At 41.4% G+C, this 24,057-nt stretch overlaps 2 protein-coding genes across 3 annotated transcripts in view; both read left to right on the plus strand.

Moving 5' to 3' along the window:
- The window catches only part of Klhl24 (kelch like family member 24), a 29,630-nt gene extending 26,078 nt beyond the window's left edge, over window positions 1–3,552 (plus strand). The window contains exon 8 of the mRNA XM_021209550.2: window positions 631–3,552. Within this exon, the coding sequence (XP_021065209.1) occupies window positions 631–831 (201 nt within the window). The 3' untranslated portion in view covers window positions 832–3,552. The remainder of the gene's footprint in view (window positions 1–630) is intronic.
- An 18,074-nt stretch (window positions 3,553–21,626) lies between these two features.
- Yeats2 (YEATS domain containing 2) overlaps window positions 21,627–24,057 on the plus strand; it is a 94,032-nt gene continuing 91,601 nt past the window's right edge. Inside the window, exon 1 of one of the 2 annotated variants that reach the window (XM_021209358.2) lies at window positions 21,627–21,771. The gene's annotated coding sequence lies outside the window, so the exon portion shown is untranslated. Of the gene's footprint in view, window positions 21,772–21,883; window positions 22,199–24,057 lie in introns of those variants that run through there. The other variant, XM_029544481.1, reaches the window with a different exon arrangement.

Raw genomic sequence — 24,057 nt, forward strand, 5'->3', positions numbered from 1 at the left:
GTGTGTGTGTGTGTGTGTGTGTGTGTGTGTGTGTGTGTCACAGCACATGTGAAAGTCAGAGGTCAACATGGAGGATTCCACCATGTGGGTCCCGCAATGGAACACACAAGTTATTGGGATTGGCAGCAAGCATCTTTTACCCAGAAACCCATTTACCAGGTCCCCTTATGGTTTGGGGTGTCTGTGTGTATACACAGGCGTGTATGCATTCCGTGTGTCTAAGTACTCCCCTCCCCTCACCCCCCGGATACCAGAAAAGAGTGTTGGATACCCTAGAATGCCTGCTGGGAACTGAACATGGGTCCTCTGGAGGAACAGGAGATGCTCTTAAGCACAGTGCCATCTCCAGCCCCTGCTCTGGCTTTTTAAGTGCTTATTCCTATACTGGAATGAAAGCCTAGTCAGTCTCATCTCGGCCTCTGTTAGTAACAATTCATCTTAGTAGTCACTTCATTCATATAAATATCAACACTCAAACATACAACAGGAGTTGGGCAAAAGGGATATTATGTCTCCCTTATATTTTGTTAATGCATGTTGATGCTTTTTTAGTTTATTGTCAAATCCTTTATCTTCAATAGTTAATTGGTTTTTTGTTTTTGTTTTTTTTTTATATATTTGGTTAAACAGGAAAACTGTGGTATGTCTGTTTGTAATGGTAAAATCTATATCCTGGGTGGAAGACGGGAAAATGGAGAAGCCACAGATACTATTCTCTGTTATGATCCTGCGACAAGTATCATCACAGGAGTGGCTGCTATGCCCAGACCAGTGTCCTACCATGGCTGTGTGACTATTCATAGATACAATGAGAAATGCTTTAAGCTCTAACTAAACCCAGGATACCTCACACAAGAAGCCAACGCCAATCCAAGAGGAAAGTTTTTAAAACTACCACGTGAGAACTCAACTCCTTTGCAAAAAGAAATAAATAATCCTGATGCGTTTCTGACCCAAAATACCAATATTTCAAGCTGTCATAAATCCTTTCCTGTAATGGGGGTGGGAGGTTGGTGGAGTGAGACCAGTGCTCGCCTTTATCCCAGCACCCAGAAGGCAGAGTTCTCTATGTTTGAACCCAGCCTGGACTACATAACAAGTTCTAGGCCAGCAAAGGCTGCACAGTAAGACCTTGTCTTTTGAAAAAAAAAAAAAAAGTAATAATTTGGCTTATGATTATACTTTGGCATTTTTGAAAAACTGTGTGGGGTAGGCAGTACTGCCCAGTGTAAACTTCTTAGGGATTTATGAACCATTTTTCAGGAATGTGTCCTCTTTTTGTCAATTATGTAGAGAGTATTGCATGAATGAAGCTTTTTTGTTGTTGTTGTTGAATTGCCTGATGTTAAGAATGTTTAGAATTCATTGTGAGAGGAAAAAATGAGTTTGTTTGGTCATTCGTTCACTTTAACAATTTATTTAACTATATGTACATTGGTAGAAGGGGATCAGATCCCTTGCAACTGGAGTTACAGACAGTTGTGAACTGCCATGTGGGTGCTGAGAATTGAATCCCAGTCCTTTGGAAGAACAGTGCTCTCACTGAGCCATCTCTCCAGCCCCAAGAAATGACTTTATCCATACTGGTTAATTCTATTGAAGACTTTTTGGGGTTTTGTTTGGTGTTTAGATTTTCTTGTAAAAGTGTAGTGACAATTCAGCTACCATAAAATACACATTTTATGACTTTATAGACTATTCTCTGATATTAAATACTTTTTATGAGTTTATGTAGGAGATGTAAAAGTAAGGAAATTTAAATTACACATCAGTCCCTAAGGAAAAATTAAAATTACTATTGAAGAAAAAAAATGTGATCCACTTTGGTTCTCAGGGTATTTAATGACTCATCTGTGAGTCCACTAAATACTTTCTTTCCTTTAAACTAACATAGGAGTTGAAACTCCTTTTAGAGAGCAAGGCAGGTATCTGGTCAGGACCTGTTTCCCAGGCGTGGTAGTACAGACCTGTATCCAGGGTCTGGAAAGTGCATCCAAAGAAACCCAATGGGCTGAAGAGATAGCTCAGTGTTTAAGAACACTTACTGCTCTTGGAGAGAACCCAGGTTTGGTTCCCACCCTTATCAGGTAGCTCACAATTTCTGCAATTCTTGTTCCAGGGAATCGAACACCTTCTGTCCTCCCTGGGCATCTGCAAATATATGGTGCACATAAATTCATACAGGAACACGTGTGTAAAAGAAATATATCTTAAGACAAAACTGCATTTGCAATACTGCTGTAAGAAAAACAAGAACAGGTTTGCTCCTACCCAGCTTGGTAGAGTTGGACCTAACTCGTGTGATGCCTTGTGAGTGCCTCTCCACTGCTGTGTGAGCAGTTATTAGGCTAGGAGTGGTGACTGATTCCTTAATATCCTACAGCAGTGGGGCCTCTCGCTTGTAACTCTGACCAGCAGCAGTTCTGGTCTCCAGAGAGAAATCTCTTATTTGGGAGAGCTCTTTTATTTGTATAAAATACTGATCATCATTTTCAGATTTCTATTAAATTTTTCCCTCTAGGTTTTTCACCTCCATTTTACAAAGCTTAGCAGTTTGCAAAGTGAAATGTGAAATTTTTATTAGAAACATAAGTGAATGCAGCAGGAATTAGCACAACTAATTATTGTAATTTCCAGTGCCCTGGGCTGCAGCAGGTGGCTTGCTGTGTAACTTGCCAGTCTCTCACTATAATATACCCCTTGTCAATGACAATGGAGTCATTAGATTTCTGTTCAAATTCAGGCAGTTATAAGAAGCCTAGCATTGGCAAACAACTTTTTCCTCATCTTAGGATAATTCAAATGTTTTTTAAGAGTCATGCTTAGTTGGAATCTAAATTCTGAGAAAAATGCTAAAAAATACACTTAGGAAAGTGTTTTCAAGTCATAAATTTTAAGTGATATAACATAGCTATAGAAACAATTCAGAAAATAATCACCTGTTGGTTGAGAAACAGATGTATGTAAAACTGAGGGTATTTGTACTGTAATTTTATAGTAAATATCTGCATTATACTTTTGTTAGAGAATGGAAATTGTTTAGTTCAGAAATTCTTAACAGTAAAGGGTGTGAACAGAGGTGTTTTATAAATGCTTAGGATTCTACAAACGATAATTGTTATTCTCATGTATATTTGTAAGATCATGTCCATTCATAAATACATATAAAAGACTTGGTCAAAGTAAATTTGTATTTTAGTATTTTTGTCTGTTGTAAAAGTATTATCTATTTGTATCTTGTAATGTTTATTTTTCATATATTCTCATGTTTATTGCAGTAAATTAGAAAAATCCTGAAAATCAGAATTTGTTTAAACAAATTAATTTTTCTTTATGTTACAAATTATATTAAAAGTTACCAGAAAGTACCTGAATCCTAGAAATTTAACTTCTAAAAGCTACCCAGTTGATATTTTAACTTCCTTTAATTACTTACCTTTGCTAATCCTTGATAAATAATGGTGTGGTAAGCCCTGGTTTAAGAAATAATAATTTTGCCGGGCAGTAGTGGCACATGCCTTTAATCCCAGCACTTGGGAGGCAGAGGCAGAGGCAGGCGAATTTCTGAGTTCGAGGCCAGCCTGGTCTACAGCGTGAGTTCCAGAACAGCCAGGGCTATACAGAGAAATTATGTCCTGAAAAAAAAATAATTTAGGGTATAATAAATGTATTAAAAGGGATATATCAACCATCCTGGAATCATACTATCTTCATTCTGTTATCCCATAATAGGCAGACTTTCTTTTGATAGGTGATGTTTATATGAGCCTCTAAGTTAGTATGTATATGTGTTTATATGTAGATAGTATGATTATATACATATATCACAGACACCCAATGGTTTTTGCAGTTTAATTATCAGAAATTTGTATACATTAAAAAGTTAGTTGATCATGTACAATTCGATTGCATAAGACTAAATTTGAACATTTCTAGAGTACTCTTTATTGTTGAGACAGGATCTCTGTAGCCTGTGCTAGCCTCAAACTCTTAGCAGTTCTTTGCCTTCTGAGAGCTGCAGTTAGAAGTGGAAGCCAGGACCATTTTCTAAAATAAGCATTTCATCTGAAAGTGCAGATCTGGTCATAAGGATCTGTGCATCTGTGTAACAAGTGTTACAAGGTCAGAGAGCAGACCTGGGGAGAAGTTTGCAAACATCACTCGTGGCTGTTCATTTGGAAAGGATATATGTTTTGTGGATCAACAGGAAATTACAGTTGGTTTTTGTGTATAATTTTCATGAACTTGAATCCTCCTCCAAGTCTCCATGTATTCCACAAGGTGGCCTGACTTCCTCCCTGTCTACTGTACTATCCCACACTGACTTGACTAACAGATAGGAATTGGGTTTTCAGAAACCGGTTTTCCTAGATGGATGATTGGGATCCAGATGTTTACACCATTTGAATCAGGTTTTAAAAGACACAAATGCTCAGGGAGGGCATTAGCTTGTCTGTCTTGCCCATCAGGTGTGCAAACTGCTCTCACCATTTAGTTGATGGCTCTAGACTGATACATTTCAGAAATTTCATCTATAGCAGTGGTTAAACATCCACTCTACTTGTAAAGATGTCAGTGCTTTGTGAGCCGGCACATTCTCTTGGTGAATATGAATTGTTTCTGCATCTGCTGTCAACCTTCATTTTGAAACTCAGGAAAGACAAAGGTGGGTTTTCTGCTTTTGTCATTGTCCAACCCAGGTGTGTGCTGCTTTTTCCTGATCTGACAGTAGATTTTTAAAAATCACTCTGAGAGCCCATTCACATACACGAAGCGAGGAAGGGAGTTGGGTTATTTGTGTGTGCCTTTAACGTCCTGAAGTATGCATGGAAAAGGATACATCCTACAGACTTCATGTGGTACCAAGTATTAAGATAATGTCCGGAAGCTTCCTGTGGACTGCCTCATAGTCACCCCAAGACATTACTAGTTAAAACAATTTGGTCTTGCTAGAGTTAGTGGTACATAGCTGAGTGGGGTGGCAATGTCTATGACTCCAGCCCTTGGGAGGTGGGACAAGAAGATGAGGACAGTCCCAGGACAGCCCTGGCAACAGAGCCAGTTTGAGGTCAGGGTTGGCCGCATGAATTCCCATGTGAGAGACGGGAATGGTGTTGATTGGCACTGTAGAAAGCCGGAATGCTATCATTTCATCCATTATTATGTTCCAAACCACATAACCAACATGAAAATTCACCATATCACGTCACCAGAATGAAGCCGCTTCGCTGATCTGTGATGCAGTAGGTTTGACTAGCTAATCATGCTTCTTGCCGCATCCAGTGCTAGGCATCAAGCAGCACTTCCAGGAGTATTAACTAATAATACCAGAGATGTTTCAAAATATTTTAGACATTTTAAAGTGTTTTATTTGTAAGCGGGTTGCAGAGATGGCTCAGCGGTTAGGAGCAAGCACTAGCATCTGCTGCTCCAGCAGGGGATTGGGCTTGGGTTCCCAGCACCTTCACTGTGGCTAACAATTGTCTGTAAGTCTAGTTACTGGGGTTCTACTACTCTCTGGCCTCTACATGGCACACATGATGCATATACATTATATGCAAACTGTCATAGTACAGGCAAAACATACACATAAAAATAAGTATCATTAAAATGTTGTATAGGAACCTTTTACATGTGTGTGATTGCCTTAAATATTAAACTTACATAGTGCTAAAGGTGATCATAACATAGAAAATGAAGTCATAACTTCATATATTGTTCCAAAGAAGTTTTGTTTTAATGTTTGTGCCTTAACTACCCAGTGCCGTTTCAGTCTGATAAACCTCAGTATTGGTTTTTGAGGGTCTAGTTTTGTTTTATCTTTTGAGTCGGGTTGATATATACCCCAGGCTTGCCTAGAACTCTGTTTTGCTGAAAATGATCTTGAACTCCAATCATTCTGTCATATCTCCCAAGTGTTTGGATGATAGCATGTGCCACCATGCTTGGCTGCGTGGGTTTTGTCTGTGGTCTGGGTGGGTCGATTAGTTGTTCAATTGGTTGATTTAATGTAGCCCTGGCTAACCTGGAACTCAGTATATGACCAGGTTGACCTTGAGCTAGTGGCAATCCTTCTGTCTCTGTGAGTGCTAGGATTGTAGGCTTAAGCCACAACTCCAGCTGTTCTTGGAACGCTTTTGTGAGTACCAGCTGTCTGCTTGGCAGAAAGAGAATGTTAACTAAGGTTGTTGCTTGGAGTTTTACATCCTTGGTACCTAGGTGCTTTGTCAAATACTCAGATAAATACCCATTGAGCTCTCATAAAGGTCATTTGAAATAGTGAAAAGAGTATGCGTAGTTATTTGTCATTATTTTAGTAGTTCTGCTCTAGGCTTTTCCTTGAGGAAACACTTCTTCATTGCTCCCGTTCCTGCAGTGTGAGTCTCCAGAGCTTTCGAAGGCTTTCAGAACCGAACAAGTGTACGTGTTTCTCTGAAACTTCCACATACCCATTGCCTAGAGTGAATCTTCACAGTGAAAAATGGAATGTTCTCTATGTCCTTGTTCTCAGTTCAGCTGTAGTACAGTAATGCTTATATTTTTGTTTAATTGCACTTCCTCCATAGTTTAAATTTTTAAAAGTTGTATCTAATGTCTTTTAAACATTACTTGACTATATGGTTACATTAAATTTTGTTTACCAAAAATCTGATGAGTTTTAAGTTTGTTTTTTTTTTAATATATCTAAATGATTGTGTAAAAGGGGGGAAGGGGAAAATCAGATGTTTATATTTACCAGAATAACCATAAAATAATTCAGAACATAAACAAGAAACTAAAACAGTAACTTGAGGAGAAGGTGGCCAACAAGAATGCTAACGTTAGTGTGTGCTGAGCATGGCCCTGGTGTGCTGGTTGGTGTTAAAATGGAACTGTTCATATGAAGCAGAACAAAGGTGATAAAGACGTGTTAATACAGCTTATCTGTGAGGTGTAAGGGAAAGGCGCCCAGGAGGCAGGACACAAACACACCCAAGGCCATGAATGTTGGCTTCTATTAAGAGTCATTTAGTACCCACAGAGGGCAGAAAAGGGTATTGGATCTCCCTGAACTTGAATTACGGCTGTAAGCTGCTCTCTCTCTCTCTCTCTCTCTCTCTCTCTCTCTGTGTGTGTGTGTGTGTGTGTGTGTGTGTGTGTAACTATGAATCTCAACCCTTGAGAAGTGGAAGTTTTCAGAAAGGAAGGCTTCGAACCTGTTCCTGTTTTCTCTGCTTTGCTGTCAGAAGCCATGAAGATCCTGTTCATGGGGGAAGTTCTTTGTATCTGGCATACTCATTTGTACTAAAGGAAATTTGTAAATGGTTCTGGATTTTGGCTCCTTGTCAAATTTAAATGCTACCCCAGTTCTATGAGTTGTATCTATGGACCAGCTGCTTTGTGGACAAAATCCTGCCTGATTTTGAGATCATTCGGCCTCTTACCTACTGTAACAGGGCACACTTTCCATTCTGGAGCACTCTCATTAGAAATCCAATCTCCTGGGGCATGATGGTGCAGGCCTTTAATCTCACTTGGGAGAGATTAAAGACGTGTGACTCTCTTAAGTTCAGGACTAGCCTACTTTACATACTTAGCTTGCAGCCAGCCACAGCTCCACAGTGAAACCCCATCTTAAGAACAAACAAGAAATATGAACCACTGGTTTGAATTATCAGGGGTTGTCCCAAAATCGTGCTCTGTTCGAAAGTTTAGATTCACTCATACAGCGACAAAGGAGAAAATGGTGGGAAGTCCAAGACCACTAACAATAAGAATCCCCAGGGTACAGACTTGGGGGTTGAGAGCACTTGTTCCTGGGTGGGCTGTTAACTTTCCTTTTAAGGTCCGAAGTGGAGGAGAGGTTAGAAGTCTGTATGATTAAAGCAGCCTTAATAACATGATGCCAGCTTTCCCAGGACGATACCACCTCTTAGAAGTCATGTGGAAAGACAGCTTTTACTTTTTTAATGTTTTCAACCTTTCTCTTTCTATATGTATTTATTAACTTCTTGAATATAGTAAAAGACGCTTTCTTAAATTTTTTAAGTTGTAACAAAGGCGATTTTTAAAAGTAAAGTTTTGAGTCCTTTTTTAAAAATGAAACCTAGAGAAAAGCAGATAATTGTATATCGCTGCCCTTGTAAGGGATCAAGTAGGTCAGTTCTCACAAGAACAGGTTAACACTTTGCTTTCTCAGGTCCATCTCTGGCTTTCTGTGATCTTTCCTTTTCATGCATTCCCTACCATGAGGCTATCTATGCTGTAATCAAGGCAGAGCCCTTCCCCCACCCCCAATAAGGACTGATGGATTGCTGGTGCTATGCCTTCAACCTCTGTAAAGCAGTCAGCACGGTAAGACATAAAATTTATTCTGTATAAACTACCCAGCCTATTATTAAGTCTAAATCACCTATTCAGTGTCCATACTCAAGAGCTGAGTATGGAGGCGTACAACTTTAATTCCAGTACCCAGAAGCAGAGCCAGGCAGATCTCTTGACTTCAAGACCAGCCTGGTGTACATAGCCAGTTCCAGACCAGCTAGAATTACATGATGAGACCCTGTCTTTAAAAAAAAAAAAAAAAAAAAAAAAAAATGTAGCAAGCAGCAGTGGTGGTGCACACCTTCAATCCCAGTAATCCGGAGGCAGAGGCAGGTGGATTTCTGTGAGTAAAGTGTACTCTAGTGTTGGGGTGGAATGTTCTCTAGATACCAAGTCTGATCCGTGCTATCATTTGATTTAAATTTCTGGACTTTGTGGAAAAACATAAATTGGTGAGAGTATGCTATCGAAGTCACTCCCTACTGTTGCACTGGGGATACTGTGTGACTTTACATTAAAAAGTACTTGGCTGAGCATGGTGGCACAAGCCTTTCTTCCCAGGACTTGGCAGATGAGGAGACATCTGTGAGTTCAGTAGGATCCAACACTCTCTTGGCTTCCACAGGCACCAGGAGCATATGTGGTACACAGGCATACATGCAAGCAAAACACTCATACACATAAGAATTCAGTTTTTTAAAAAAAGGAAGGAAGGAAGGAAGGAAGGAAGGAAGAAAACTCAGATGAAGAGAAAATGGACCATGCCTCCCTCTGCTTCTCTGCTACTAACTGGTAAGATAGCTTGCTCCTGACGAGGTTGGGAACTTTTTGAGATGTTGGCCTCTCTTTTTTTTAATAAAAGGTTTTTTTTATTTTTCCTTAAAATTTTTATTATTTAAATGCATTTTATACATCAAACATAATAATAATATTGAGTATTTTGAGAATCTAATACATAAAAATTTTGTTCAACTTTTATATTCATATCCTTTCATCCCCTAAAAATATCATTAATGAATATTCAATACTATGCATAACTGAGGATCCTATGTCTAATGTTAAACGCTAAATTGTTTCAAAACATAGAAAATATTCTTCGGTAGTTAAGCAGAGTAAAAAGAGCATAAAATACTAAAAAGGAATTATTAAGTAATATATTCAAAAGCCCTTATTTGATACCACCTGATAAAATGAAAGAGTATTTAAAACATTATATATCTGTGTATATTGTCTAGCAATCAGTTTACTTATCAGTGTTTCTAGGAGAGAAATTATTTTGTCAGTAAGTATATTTTTAAAATTTCAAAATAGCAAAAACTCTGAAGTTAAACATTAAGAAAATGCTAATTTCATGCACAGTGAGAAAAATTATCAATAGTATTTCCATGATGTTTTTAGAATATGATTTAAATATTTTCAACTGTTAGTATTCAAAAAAAGAATAATTATTTTAAGATATACTTCATTGTTATATCTCCCTTTTCATTTCTGATTTTAGTAGTTTGGATACTGTCTCTGTGCCCTCTGGTTAGTCTGGCTAGGGGTTTATCTATCTTGTTGATTTTCAAAGAACCAGCTACTGGTTTTGTTGATTATTTGTATATTTCTTTTTGTTTCTATTTGGTTGATTTCAGCCCTGAGTTTGATTATTTCCTGCCATCTACTCCTCTTGGGTGAATTTGCTTCTTTCTGTTCTGGAGCTTTTAGGGGTGCTGTTAAGATGCTAGTGTAAGCTCTCTCCAGTTTCTTTTTGGAGGCACTCAGGGATATGAATTTTCCTCTTACCACTACTTTCATTGTGTCCCATAAGTTTTGGTATGGGTCATCACTTTCATTAAATTCTAAAAAGCCTTTAATTTCTTTATTTTTTCCTTGACCAAGTTATTGAGTAGAGTGTTGTTCAGCTCCCATGTATATGTGTGCTTTCCATTGTTTTTGCTGGTATTTAATTTAAGACCAGCCTTAGTCTGTGGTGATCTGATAGGGTGCATGAAATTATTTCAATCTTCTTGCATCTGTTGAGACCAATTTTGTGACCAATTATATGGTCAGTTTTGGAGAAGGTACTGTGAGGTGCTGAGAAAAAAGTATATTCTTTTGCTTTAGGATGAAATGTTCTGTGAATATCTGTTAGATCCATTTGGTTCATAACTTCTGTTAGTTTCACTGTGTCTCTGTTTAGTTTCTGTTTCAATGACCTGCCTTTTGGCAAGAGTGGAATGTTGAAGTGTCCCACTGTTATTGTGTGAGGTGTGATGTGTGCTTTGAGCTTTAATAAAGTTTCTTTTATGAATGTGCATTTGGAGCATAAATGTTCAGAATTGAGAGTTCATCTTGGTAGATTTTCTCTTTGACCAGTATGAAGTGTCCTTCCTTATCTTTTTTGATAACCTTTGGTTGAAAGTTGATTTTATTCAGTATTAGAATGGCTACTCCAGGCCGGGCGTGGTGGCGCACGCCTTTAATCCCAGCACTCGGGAGGCAGAGGCAGGTGGATTTCTGAGTTCGAGGCCAGCCTGGTCTACAGAGTGAGTTCCAGGACAGCCAGGGCTATACAGAGAAACGCTGTCTCGAAAAACAAACAAACAAACAAACAAACAAACAAAAAGAATGGCTACTCCAGCTTGTTTCTTGGGACCATTTGCTTGGAAAATTGTTTGCCTGAGGTAGTGTCTGCCTTTGTCACTGAGGTGTGTTTCTTGCATGCAGCGAAATGCTGGGTCCTGTTTACATATTCACTCTGTTAGTCTATGACTTTTGGGGGGAATCAAGTCTGTTGATGTTAAGAGATATTAAGGAAAAGTGATTGTTACTTCCTGTTATTTTTGTTGTTAGAGGTGGAATTGTTTGTGTGGCTAGCTTCTTTTGGGTTTGTTGAAAGATTACTTTCTTGCTTTTTCTAGGGTGTAGTTTCCCTCCTTATGTTGGTGTTTTCCATCTTTTTTTTTTTTGCTTGATCAATATGTTTATTGTCTCTATTATTCTTTGTAGGGCTGGATTTATGGAAAGATATTGTGTGAATTTGGTTTTGTCATAGAATATCTTGGTTTCTCCATTTATGGTAATTGAGAGTTTTGCTAGGTATAGTAGCCTGGGTTGGCATTTGTGTTCTCTTAGGATCTATATGACATCTGCCCAGGATATTCTAGCTTTCATAGTCTCTGGTGAGAAGTATGGTGTAATTCTGATAGGCCTGCCTTTATATGTTACTTGACCTTGTTCTCTTACTGCTTTTAATATCCTTTGTTAAGTTCATTTGGTGTTTTGATTATTATGTGATGGGAGGAATTTCTTGTCTGGTCCAGTCTACTTGGGATTAGGTAGGGATTTTTCTGTTTCCTCTTTAAGGGCTTCTAGCTCTTTACCTGTGTTCTCCTGTATTTCTTTAAGGGGGTTATTTATACCCTTCTTAAAGTTCTCTATCACCATCATGAGAAGTGATTTTAGATCTGAATCTTGCTTTCCTGGGGTGATGGTATATCCAGGACTTGTTATGGTGGGAGAATTGAGTTCTGATGATGCCAGGTAGCCTTGGTTTCTGTTGCTTATGTTCTTTTTTTTAACTTATTTTATTAGATATTTTCTTCATTTACATTTCAAATGCTATCCTGAATGTCCCCTATACCCTCCCCACCCTGCTTCCCTGCCCACCCACTCCCACTACTTGGCCCTGGCATTCCCCAGTATGGGGCATATAAAGTTTGCAAGACCAAGGGGCATCTCTTCCCAACTATGGCTGACTAGGCCATCTTCTGCTACATATTATTGCTCATGTTCTTATGCTTGCCTCCTGCCATCTGATTATCTCTAGTGTTACCTGCCCTCGCTATATCTGACTGAAGCCTGTCCTTCATGTGATCCAGGTTGTGTCAGAACTCCTCAGAGTTCAGCTGTCTCTGTGATCCTGTGATTCTGTGATCCTGGGTATGTCAGTGCTCCTGGGAGTCAAGCTCCCTCTGGGACCCTGAGTTCCTGGTTGACCAATCCCCTGGGATCCTGAGCATGTTAGAGCGCCTGGGAGTGGAGCTTCCTCTGGGTGTTGTGGGACTGGCTGTGGGGTTAGTTCTGCCCAAGGTCTCTTTATAAAAGGTTTATTTATGCATTAACATAGGAAGAAGCACCACCTCTTCCCTTTGCTTGTTCCTTCTCCATGCTCCAAACCCTTTTCCTTTAGATGTAGCACATTTAACATCCATTCCCAACTGAATTACTTTGCTTTTCTGTTACTGAGATAAAACGCTAACCAAAAGCAATCTGGGGAGGAAAGGGTTTATTTCAGCTTATAAACTATAGTCAGTCAGTATGCAAAGTCAGGGCAGGAATTCAAGGGAAGAACCAGAAAGCAGAAGCTGAAGCAGATCCACGAGAATGCTGCTTACTGACTTGCTCAGTTAGCTACCTTTTTTTAGTCAGTCCAGACCTCCACACACACTACCCAAGGACAGAACTGCCCACCATGCATTGAACTCTCCCACATCAATCAAGAAAATGTCCCCACAGATGTGCCCTCGGGCCTGATGGAGCCAATTCCTCAGTTGTGGGTCCCTCTTCCCAGTTGACACTAGTCTGTCAAGTTGACAAAACCTAACTAGAATACCAACCCATTCTCATTTGTTTTTAAAGGAGCTACAAAATGTATTAAATTTTCTATCCTCCAAGCAGCCAGGACTGACCATTTGACTATGTAACTGATATCTGGCTCTTCCATCAAGGCCAGGAGCCTATTAGGATAAATTCCTTATGAGAGCTGTTTTCAATTGCATTTCAATAAGGAGCTTTGGTTTTAGACAACCCACTTAGAAACTCTCTCACATAAGAGAGGATAAAGGTAGCTAGGTGGTGGTGGTACACACCTTTAACCCCAGAATTCTGGTCTACACAGAAATGCTGGAGAGAGGTGGGTGGCAGGGGGAGAGAAAAGGAGGGAGGGAGAGAGGAAGGAGGAAAAGACCTGGATTGGTAAGAATGATGGAAAGGTGAGGAGGGAAGTGGTTAGACAAAATTATAAACAAAGGAGACTGGGGCTGAAGATAGCTCAGCTATTAAGTGCACTGGCAGCTTTTCCAGAAGACCTGGGTTCAATTCCTAGCATTCTCATGGCAGCTCAAACGATCTGTAACTCTAGTTCCAGGGGAATCAGTGCCGTCTTCTGGTCTACAGGCACAATGGTGGTACAAAGACAAACATGCAAGTGAAAAATCCCACAGTTGTACGTATACACACACACACACTGTTAAATTAATAGAAGGCATTTGATCTTTTTTGAGACAGGGTTTCATGTAGCCAAAGATGACTGAATTCCTTCTGCCTCTACCTCCCAAGTACTGGGATTCTATACCTAAGCCACCATGCTCAGTTCTGTGCAGTGCTAGAAATTGAACCCAAGGTCTTTTGCATGTTAGGGAAGCAATCTGTTAGCTGAAATATAACCCCAATCTGGTATATATGGGTCTTGACAGAACATTTAGTTTTTCAGAGCTGTCAAACAGTTATAAGAAGTGACATAAAGGCAGACTGGGGGCTGGAGAAAGAGCGTAGTGGGTAAGTGTAGGCCATGCCACCATACAGCCATAAGAACTGGCAAGGTTGATTGGCCTCAGCCCTGGGAATCTCAGAGCTCTGACACCAGCAGGAGGGAAGCTGCTCCCTACCTATCTCTGTACTTGCTCTGGAACACAAAGCCAAGACACCCCACTGAGAGGACCATGGGCAATCAGTCATGTAAGTAACACCTGGAGTCATTCTCCATGCAAACAGAGCATCACTGACATCTCAGACGCAGCCAGTGGGAAACATCTACTCCCTAAATCCCACTCCACTCCTCCAGATTTATATATCCTTGTTCACGTGGAACAAAGCACACAAGTTATTTCACCAAGCATTGTCTGAGAGTGGCTGTCTTTACTGAGCTGTAACACTTGGGGAAGAGTTCTCTCTCCTAAAGCAGTCACCACTGTATCTTGGACCAGCCTGACTGGCCAGGCTCACACCACCTCTGCCACTGGCAATGGTGCTACCGCAGGAACTGATGAGAAACCAAGGGCCCCTGCTGCCTTCTGCCTCACCCGCGCAGGCCGCCCAAACCTTGTTTCTCTTCTGAGAACTGTAACACAGCATTATTCCTGGCGGGGCCAGAGACCCATGAAACCTCTCCGTCGTGGCTCTACTTTGCCCTCCTCAGTCTTGTTTGGCAAAGAGGTGTCTGACACTCCAGGGGGAAGCAGACAGACAGCAGAGAACCATTAAGAGCACTGGTGGTTCCTGCAATTACCCAGGTTCAATTCTCAACATCTACATGGTGGTTAACACCTGCACTGCCAAAGGATCTGATGCCCTGTTCTGAACTCTGTGGCCAGCAGACAGACAGGTGGTACACAGACCTACATGTAGTCAAAACATTTCTACAGAAAAAAAAAAAAAAATTTAAGAAGCTACTGAGGAAAACCAGATACACTGAATCGAATAATAGAGAAAGTGGGAAAGAGCCTTGAACTCATTGGCACAGGAGGAAATTTCCTAAAGAGAACCCCAATGGCTCACATGCTCTAAGATCAACAACTGATAAATGGGACCTCATAAAACCGAAAAGCTTCTGTAAGGCAAAGACAGTTGACAAGACAAATCGGCAACCTACAGATTGGGAAAGATCTTCACTAACCCCACATCTGATAGAGGGCTAATATCCAAAATTTATAAAGAACTGAAGAAGTTAATCACACACACAAAAAAATCAAACAACCCAATCAAAAAATGGGGTATAGAACTAAACTGAGAATTCACAACTGAGGAATCTCCAATGGCTGAGAAGGACCTAAAGAAATGTTCAAAGTCCTTAAAGTCCTTAGTGATCAGAGAAATGCAAATCAAAACGACCCTGAGATTCCATCTTACACCAGTGAGAATGGCTAAGATCAAAACCTTAGGTGACAACACGTGTTGGAAAGGATATGGAGAAAGAGAAACACTCCTCCATTGCTGGTGGGATTGCAAACTGGTACAACTACTCTGGAAATCAATCTGGAGGTTCCTCAGAAAATTGGAAATATATCTACCTGAAGACCCAGCTATACCACTCTTGAGAATATACCCAAAAGATGTCCCACCATGCCATAGGGGCAGGTGTTACACTATGTTCATAGTAGCCTTAGCTGTGATAGCCAGAAGCTGGAAACAACCTAGATGTCCCACGACAGAAGAACGGATACAGAAAATGTGGTTCATTTACACAATGGAATACCACTCAGCTATTAAGGATGAGAGCATCCGGACTTTTGCAGGCAAATAGATGGAACTAGAAAATATCCTGAGTGAGGATAGACCCAAAAGGACATGCATGGTATGTACTCACTAGTAAGTGGATATTAGCCAAACAAACAAACAAAAACCATACAGAATACACAAGATACAGTTCACAGAATTCAAAAGACTCAACAAGCTGAAGTGTCCAAGTGAAGATGCCTCAGTCCCACTTGGGAGAGAGAAGAAAGCAGTTACAAGTGGGAAGGGAAGAAGGGACTTGGGAGGGAATGTAGACGGGGTGGGGGTGGGGGGACAGTACTGGGAGAGGGGAACCTGATCTGGTATTGATTGACACCCTGAGGGCCAGCAGAAAGAATGTAAACAGGCAACCGCAGATAACTAACTTTCTGAATAAATACATAAAAAATTTTAAAACAGTTTATGGATTATGGGACTAAAGGAGAATTCCATGCCAAAGGTATAGGCATAGAAAATATTTTTAGTAAAAATCTTAAAATTTGGACCAGGTGTGGTAGTGTATGCCTTTAGTTCCAACACATAGGAGGCAAAGTCAGGTGAATTGCTGGAGTTTGAGGTTAGCCTGGTCTACAAATTGAGTTCAAGGACAGGACAGCCAGAGCTGTTACACAGAGAACCCTCTCTTGGACATAAATAAATAAATAAATAAATAAATAAGGAAGGGGGAAGAAAGAAAGAGAGAAGAAAGGGGGTAGATTTAGCTAGGCATAGGCAGTGGCGGCACACATAGAAACCCCATCTCAGAAAACCAAAAACAAACACATCTGAAAACTTCCCAGATCTAAGGAAGTAAATGTCCACCAAAGGAAAGGAGGTGAACAAAGCATCCAATGAACTGGACCAGAAAGGAAACTCCCATGCTACAGTATAGCCCGAACACTAACTATTCAGAAAAAGTACTCAAAGTGACAAGTATAGTCAAACTGATACATGAAGGCAGGCCATCGTACTAGGTTCTGAATTTTCTATGAAAAATTTCCTATGGCTTTCTGTGGAATGCCAGAGGACACAGAGGAATGCATTTCAAGTTCTGGAAGATAACAAAATACAAAATCATAACTACATTATGTGACATCGTCCCAGACCATAGCACAACTGACTCCATGGTGGCAGAACCATTCAGGATGTAAAACTCAGCACACAGACAGCGCCACTGCCAAAACTAAAACAAAGACCTAACCTGTCAAAATCCATAGTTATAGGACGGTCTCTAAATGTACTAACCGTGCTTTTTGGCTTCTGTAGTACTATTTCTGGCTAACCTTTCTTGTTAACTGCTATATATCAACCTAGGATATGGTTTTTGTGCTTAAAAGCTCACCCTGAGCAAGGCTCCCGAATACCCACCTGGATGGCTAATAAGGACTTTCTATTGGCTTAAACCCATATTCAGGCAGTCTTCCCCAGTACATATCCCCACAACACTATACTCAGCCAAACTGTTGTCATAATGGAAGAAGACAATCTTTCCATGTCAAAAGTAATTGATACACAAAAGCCCACTCTAAAGAGAACACTGGAGGGAATACTTGAGATTGAAGAGAATGATAAACACATTCAAATCATGACTGAAAATGATGGTAAGATATTTGTTAAGAAAAATGAAGACCAAGAAAACACCAAACACTACAAAATCAACAAAATTACAGGACAATAATTCAGTAATACCTCTGATTATCTAAGATCTCAACCCTCCAATCAAGATATAAATAAGATGCCTAGCAGTGGTGGCACAAGCCTTTAATCCCAACACTTGGGAGGCAGAGGCAGCCAGATCTCTGAACTCAAAGCCAGTCTGGTCTACAGAGTGAGTTCCAGGACAGCCAAGGCTACCTTGACTTGAAGGGGTAAAAGGACATGAGACTAGAAGATTAGCCATAAAACAGGGAGGGTCTCTCTTTTTTCTTCATCCAAGAAACATATTTCACCACCAAAGATAGATGTGACCTTAGGGTAAAAGGAAGGGCAAAGGTATTACAACAATGCAACTGGGACTGATGCAGAAAAGACATTTAAAGTCTCTACAATCAAAAATGAGAACAAGGACAGATCATCTCAATCAATGCAGAAAAGGCTTGTGATATAATAAACATCCCTTCATGATAAAAAAAATCCTCAAGAGACTAAGGATGCGTGAAACAATCCAGGCAACCTACAAGGTTGTAGGTGAGTGAGGAAAACTAAAGCGTTTCTACTAAAACCAGGGAACAAGATGAGGACATCCAATCTCTCCACTCCTTTTCAGAATATACTTGAAGTCTTAGCTAGAGCAGCAAAAGGAGATGAAAAAAATACAAATAAAAATAAGATTCTGTACATCAAAAATACTACCAGAAAATAATTGGAACTGAAAAATGCTTCCAGGGAAGTGGTGGGCAACAAAATTAGCATACAAAAATCAGTAGGCACCAGGCCTGATGATGCACGCCCTTAAAATCTTAATGCCCCATATGCAATTTCTGTGATTCAAGACCAGCCTGGTCTACATAGAGAGTTCCAGAGATAAGTAGCAAGAGCATGTCTCAGACAAAGAAACAAATCAGTACACTACTTTGCTTACTAGCTTTATGTCAATTGGACACAACTATAGTCATCTGAGAGGAGGGAACCTCAATTGAGAAAAAAATGTCCCCCCAAAATTGAGCTATAAGCAGACAAGCCTGTAGGACATTTTCTTATGTTAAAACTGAAAATGTTGAGGCCAGCCTGGTCTACAGAGTGAGTTCCCGGACAGCCAGAGCTATACAGAGAAACCCTGTCTTGAAAATACTAAAAAAAAAAAAAAAAAACTTGAAAAGCAAGCTTTATTCAATACTGGCCAGGACAATGGACACTGGCCAGGTCAATAACCGAGATTCCCAGAGAATGACCCTGAATTAGGTTAGTCAAGTGCTTATAAACGAAGAACCCACAAGGCTCTGTATTTACCACCTTTTTCCAATCTAGAGTAAGTGTACATCCTGCCTACTGTACTTCCTGCCTAAGTGCCTCCCATATATGTGTGATCAAGCACATCCTGTGAAGTTGGGGTAACTAACCTTGTTTACTGACGTGAAAACATGTGGCTTGTTATGTATCTTACATGAACAGCAGCCTCCATCATTCCAGGATGTTATCTGTCCTTGGGTAAGTGGAGCTTACATGCTAACTTTAGCCCTCACACTTAACTAGTGATCAATGGGAGGGCCCAGCTCATTGTGAATGGGACCACTCCTGGGCTGGTGGTCCTGGGTTCTGTAAGAGAGCAAGCTGAGCAGGCCAAGGACTCCTGGGCAGTATTGAAGAGCTATAGTAATAAAAACAATTTGGTACTGGTATAAAATAGATAATTATATCAATAGGATAGACTAGGAGATCCATATAAAGGGCTATGCAACTACAGCTACCTGGTTCTTTACAAAGAGGCAAAAAAGCACATACTGGAGAAGACGCCATCTTAAGTGAATGGTACCAACCTGGCTATCCACATATACGAAGATGAAAGCAGATCCTATCTCTCAGCCTGCGGAAAACTCCAAATAGATCAAGGACCTCCATATAACACCTGAAACTCTGAATCAGCTTGAGGAAAAGACAGGGGGTGCAGACAAGATAGTAGTATATGTAAGGACTTTAGCATTCAGAGGATAAGGCCAAGGACTAGCAAGGGGAACTTAATGAAGTTAGTTTCTGAACAGCAAGAGCTGTTAGTTGAGTAAAAACACAGTCTGCAAAATAGAAGAAAATAGAAATCTAACCAAGATTAATATTTAAAATATACAAACTATTAAAAAAACTAATCAAAAATGAACTTTGGGGATGAATAGACAGCTCTCAAAAACAGATTTATGTGAGTACACTGTCACTCTCTTCACACACCAGAAAAGGGCATCGGATCGCATTACAGATGGTTGTGAGCCACCACATAGTTGCTGGGAATTGAACTCAGGACCTCTAGAAGAACAGTCAGTGCTCTTAGCTGCTGAGCCATTTCTCCAGCCTTAATAAATACTTTTAAAAAGTGTTTCATATCATTACGATCAGGGAACAAAAATTCAACTTTAAGGGACTTATGAGATGGCCTGGGGATAAAGGTGCTTGCTGCAAAGCCTGAAGAACTAAATTCAGTCCCTGGGACCGAAAATGGTACAAGGAATCAACTGACTCCAGGAAGTTGTTCTCTGATCTCCCCACATGTGAAGTGGTATGCATATATATAAAATATATAAATATACAATATTTGAAGAACCACTTTTGAATTTCTCAACCCAATTAGAATATGAAAAAAATCAGATTTCCGCAGATGTTGGTAAAGTTGAGGGGGAAGGGAACATTTATTCACTGTGGTTAGGAATGAAAACAACAAACCAGTAAGGAAATTAGTGATAGGGGTTCTCAAAACGTTATAACTAAAACTAGAACTACCATATGGTTCAGCTGAACCATAGCACTCCTGGATGTATACCCACAGCCTGGCTTCTCTCATGCCTTTTTATGTGGGCTGCCACTGGGTGCATCTCAGATTTAGGGAGGTCTTCCCACTTCAAACCATCCAATTTAGAACATTCCTCATCTGAGGAGCCAGCTGCTTGGGTTTTGGTTGATTCTAGATGTGGTCAAGTTCACAACCAAGGTTTGCCATCACAGTGGGTAGCCAGGAACTGTGTGCCCGGTACTGCAAACCCAGCCAGAAACCCATGGCTGCGGAGTTCTAAGCTCTAAATTGGGGGCTTACTGTTGTGTAGATCCTACTGTCCCTACCTTCCAAAAACTGGGATTATAGGCATGCACTATCACATTCCACCCAAAATCTGGGTTTCTGGCATGCCATCTGAAAGCCATAGAGAGAAACAGCATCTCAGACTGCCATCTCTTCCAAAGTTACTACTGTGACTTGTACACTAGGCAGCTTTTCAGCTAGACCAAGGAAGTGTGCTTCTACTTTCCCAGGCATGTAGCTAGCTATTCTATGTGCTTACCTTGGAGTCTCGCCAAAGTGTGAATTAACTCAGCCTGACCTTACCTTTATATCTTTCTTGATGTTTCAGTTACTGTTCTATTGCTGTGAAGAAACACCGTGACCAAGGCAACTTATAAAGAAAGCATTTAGTTGTGGGCTTACAGAGTTGGGATTTAACTAAGTGACAGAGCCCTGGGTTTGATCCTCGGTTTAAAGTTTAAAAAAAAAAAAAATGCCGGGCAGTGGTGCCACACACCTTTAATTCCAGAATTTGGGAGGCAGAGGCAGGTGACTTGCTGAGTTCAAGGCTAGCCTGGTCTACAGAGTTCCAGGACAGCCAGGGCTACACAGAGAAACCCTGTCTCAAAAAAACCAAAAAAAAAAAAAAAAAGTAAATGTTTCTACAGAGAAACACTGTCTCAAAAAACAAAACAAACAAACAAAGTTTTGAACATTTTCAAACCTTCACCCTTTCTTTCCTTGTTGATTTCAGTCTACAAAGTATTTGGGGCCAGAAGGGAGGGGGGCCACTACACCTCACTCAGTTTCTACATCTAGTAAAATGGGTTCACAATGAATTAATTCCTTCCTCCTGTCTTTGCTTCCTTCTTTTTCTCTTTCATTTTTTTGTTTAAAAAAATATATTTATGGTGCTGGAGGTTGGACCCACAGCATTGCTCTAAGCAAGCACTTTACCAATAACTTTTACTTTGAGACAGGGCCTTGAATTCACTATGTAACTAGACTGGTTCTGTCCTTGTGATGCTCCTGCCTCAATCTCCAGACTACAAGAATTACCCCGCGATACTAGGTTACTGCTGCTATATACACCTCTATCACTAAACACAGTGACGCAAGATGGTACGCTCAGCAGTGCGGTCACCATAGTTACTATTGCCGTGGCTACAAGAGAACCAGCATTCTCTCAAACTTCCAGCAGGGAGACAACGGTTGACCGGCTCAGGCGGTCACCCCGAAGGTGCGACGCAGAGTTCGGGGGCCGCTTTAGCCCCCCGGCGGCCACGCCGCCCCGCCCCGCCCCCCACCGCGCGCGCCCGCGCCGCGCCGCCCTCGAGGTGACGTGTGGGGCGGAGCCTGGCGGCGGGCGGGCTGCTCCGTCGTGAGCTTCCGCGCGGGCGCGTCCCGGGCCTCGCACGGCGGTTCCACGGGAGGAGGCCTTTCGCTCTTTCTCTCCGCGTGGGGGTTCCGGGTCCCGGCGGGGCGGCGCTGCTGCTGGGCGCGCAGGAAGGGTGAGAGTCGGCGCGGGCGCGCGTCTTGTGCGGGGCATTGTCTGGCGCGGGCACGTGCACCCCTCCCCCCACCGCGGCCGCGCGGACAGCTCAGCGGCGCGGACGGGTGGGCGCCTGGGTCCGCGGAGAGCCAGGTCCGGCGTGGGGAGGGTTCTTCTCGCCGCGCAGCCTCAGACGGGGCGCTTTGCAGCCGCGGCGGCTGAGCTTGCGCGGTGACCCGCGGGTGGTCCCGAGACGAGGTCGCCTCGGTAAGTTTGGATTTGCCCGAAGAAATCTGCGGCGGCTTAGGAAGGTTGCGAGAAGTCTGCACGAGGGCGTAGGACGGTGCTGTGTTGTATGGAAGCTTCGGAAAGTGAGGACTTGACCAGAAAGGCGGCTCCGTGTGCTTATGCAGAAGACAATACGGCTTAGAGCTCATCTCCATTATGCAAGTATTTATGTTAAACAGAAAATACTGTGTCCTATAATTCTGCAGCTCACTTACATCTTACTAGTTTTGATATTGCTAGTATTTTTGTCTAGGCACATGCCTAATTGCAGAAACAACCCACTTTTAAAATTCCATAACATGAACTAGAACGTAATACACATGTATTCAGCAGTATCGTTGCCATTAATAAGTAGCAAGTATTCATCCTAGGATATTTTTAAAATTCAGACAAGGACAAAGAAGAAATTCTAGTGTCCAGAAGTAATTACTATGGGTGTGCATATTTGTGTAGTCTGCCTTAAAGGTAGGATCCAAACAACAGGTGAGGGGTTGGTGCCTTAACTGTTGTTCGTTTGAGACGGGGGTCTCTTTCATATACATACATAGTCCTGTCTGAGAACCTCAGTCCTCTCTGTAGACCAGGCTGACCTCGAACTCAGATCTGCCAGCCTCTGCTTTCCCAGTGCTAGGATTAAGGGTGTGGTTCTATCACATCTGTCAGACTTACTTTTTATAGGAAGCTTGTATAAAGGTTTTGAGAAGGTAGTGCCACAATCCCACCACTACATTGGAGAAGTCAAAAGTGTGTGTGTGGGGGTTGGGGCTGGGGAGTCAGAATACAGCCTTCTGTGGTAGCCTGGATTGACTCCTTGCAAATGGAAGTGGACCGAGTGAAAAGATGAGAGTTTGGAGGTAGAATTAGCAAGACTTGGAAGGGAAAGGGAGAGATTGCTTGTAGCCCAGGTTAGCCTTGAATTCTTGCACCTTCTCAGCTCCTAAGAGTTGGAGTTGCAGGCACCGACCACATGCTAAGGGTTGCTTTGATGTGTGTGTTTTGGGTATTTAGTTTTTGTTTTGAAACAAGGTTTTATGTTGCTCAGAGTGACTTCAAACTCCATATATAGCCAAAGATGGCTTTGAACTTCAGATTCTTCTGTCCCAACTTCTGGTGTGCTGAGAGTATAGGTTTTTGTCCATGTGTCCTGCATTCCCTTTTTAATTCTTGTTTTGAGCAACCACATAGATAGATTACGGTGCCGTTTATTGAGATAGAGCAAGCATGCACCGCCACCACCCGGCCTCAATCTCTGTTTTACATGAGTTAAATCTGAATGAATACAGTCAGTATGTTGAGAAAACACATGTGACAGTATAAAAGTCAGGATTAAAAGACTAAGCAAAGGACAGAGGAGAAACAGAATATGTATTTTCTCTCTGGACACCAAGAGGGCTGGTAAGCTACTAGAGTAGGAGTTGCTCCTTTTGCACTGGTGACATGGCCTTAGTTCCATTTCCAGGATCCACACAGCAGAAAGAAATAACAGATTCCCACACGTTGTTGTCTGACCTCTGCATGCATGCTGTTTACCCAGGAATCTGCAGACACATACTTTACCCCTGAAGTGCATCCCTAGCTCTGTCATGGCTTGGTTGCTGACATATGTTTAACATTTTCCTCCACAGCTTAAAAATACTGATTTTAAGTGTATGAGGTTTGCCTGTATGTATGTCTGTACACCATTTGCTTGTAGCGCCTACAGAGGCCAGAAGGTATAATAACTGGAACTGGAGTTACGGATCCTTGTGACCATCGCAAGTGCTGGGAATGGAACATGGATAGGTCTCATGAAGGAGCAGCCAAAGCTCTTAACCACTAGACCTCGAATCTCTGCACCTTTCTGGTTCTGATGTGAGGAGCTTGTTTTCAGTGCTTGGAGATGGAACCCAGAGCCTTTTGTGTGCTGGGCAGTTCAACGCTGGACTACTTCTCCGGGCCTTCTGTTTTTTTTTCGCTTTCTCATTTATTGCTAAATATTCTTTTTTTTTTTTTTTTTTTTTTTGACGTGTAATCTTTT

Source organism: Mus pahari, chromosome 12, assembly GCF_900095145.1.
Source record: "Mus pahari chromosome 12, PAHARI_EIJ_v1.1, whole genome shotgun sequence".
Taxonomy (NCBI): domain Eukaryota; kingdom Metazoa; phylum Chordata; class Mammalia; order Rodentia; family Muridae; genus Mus; species Mus pahari.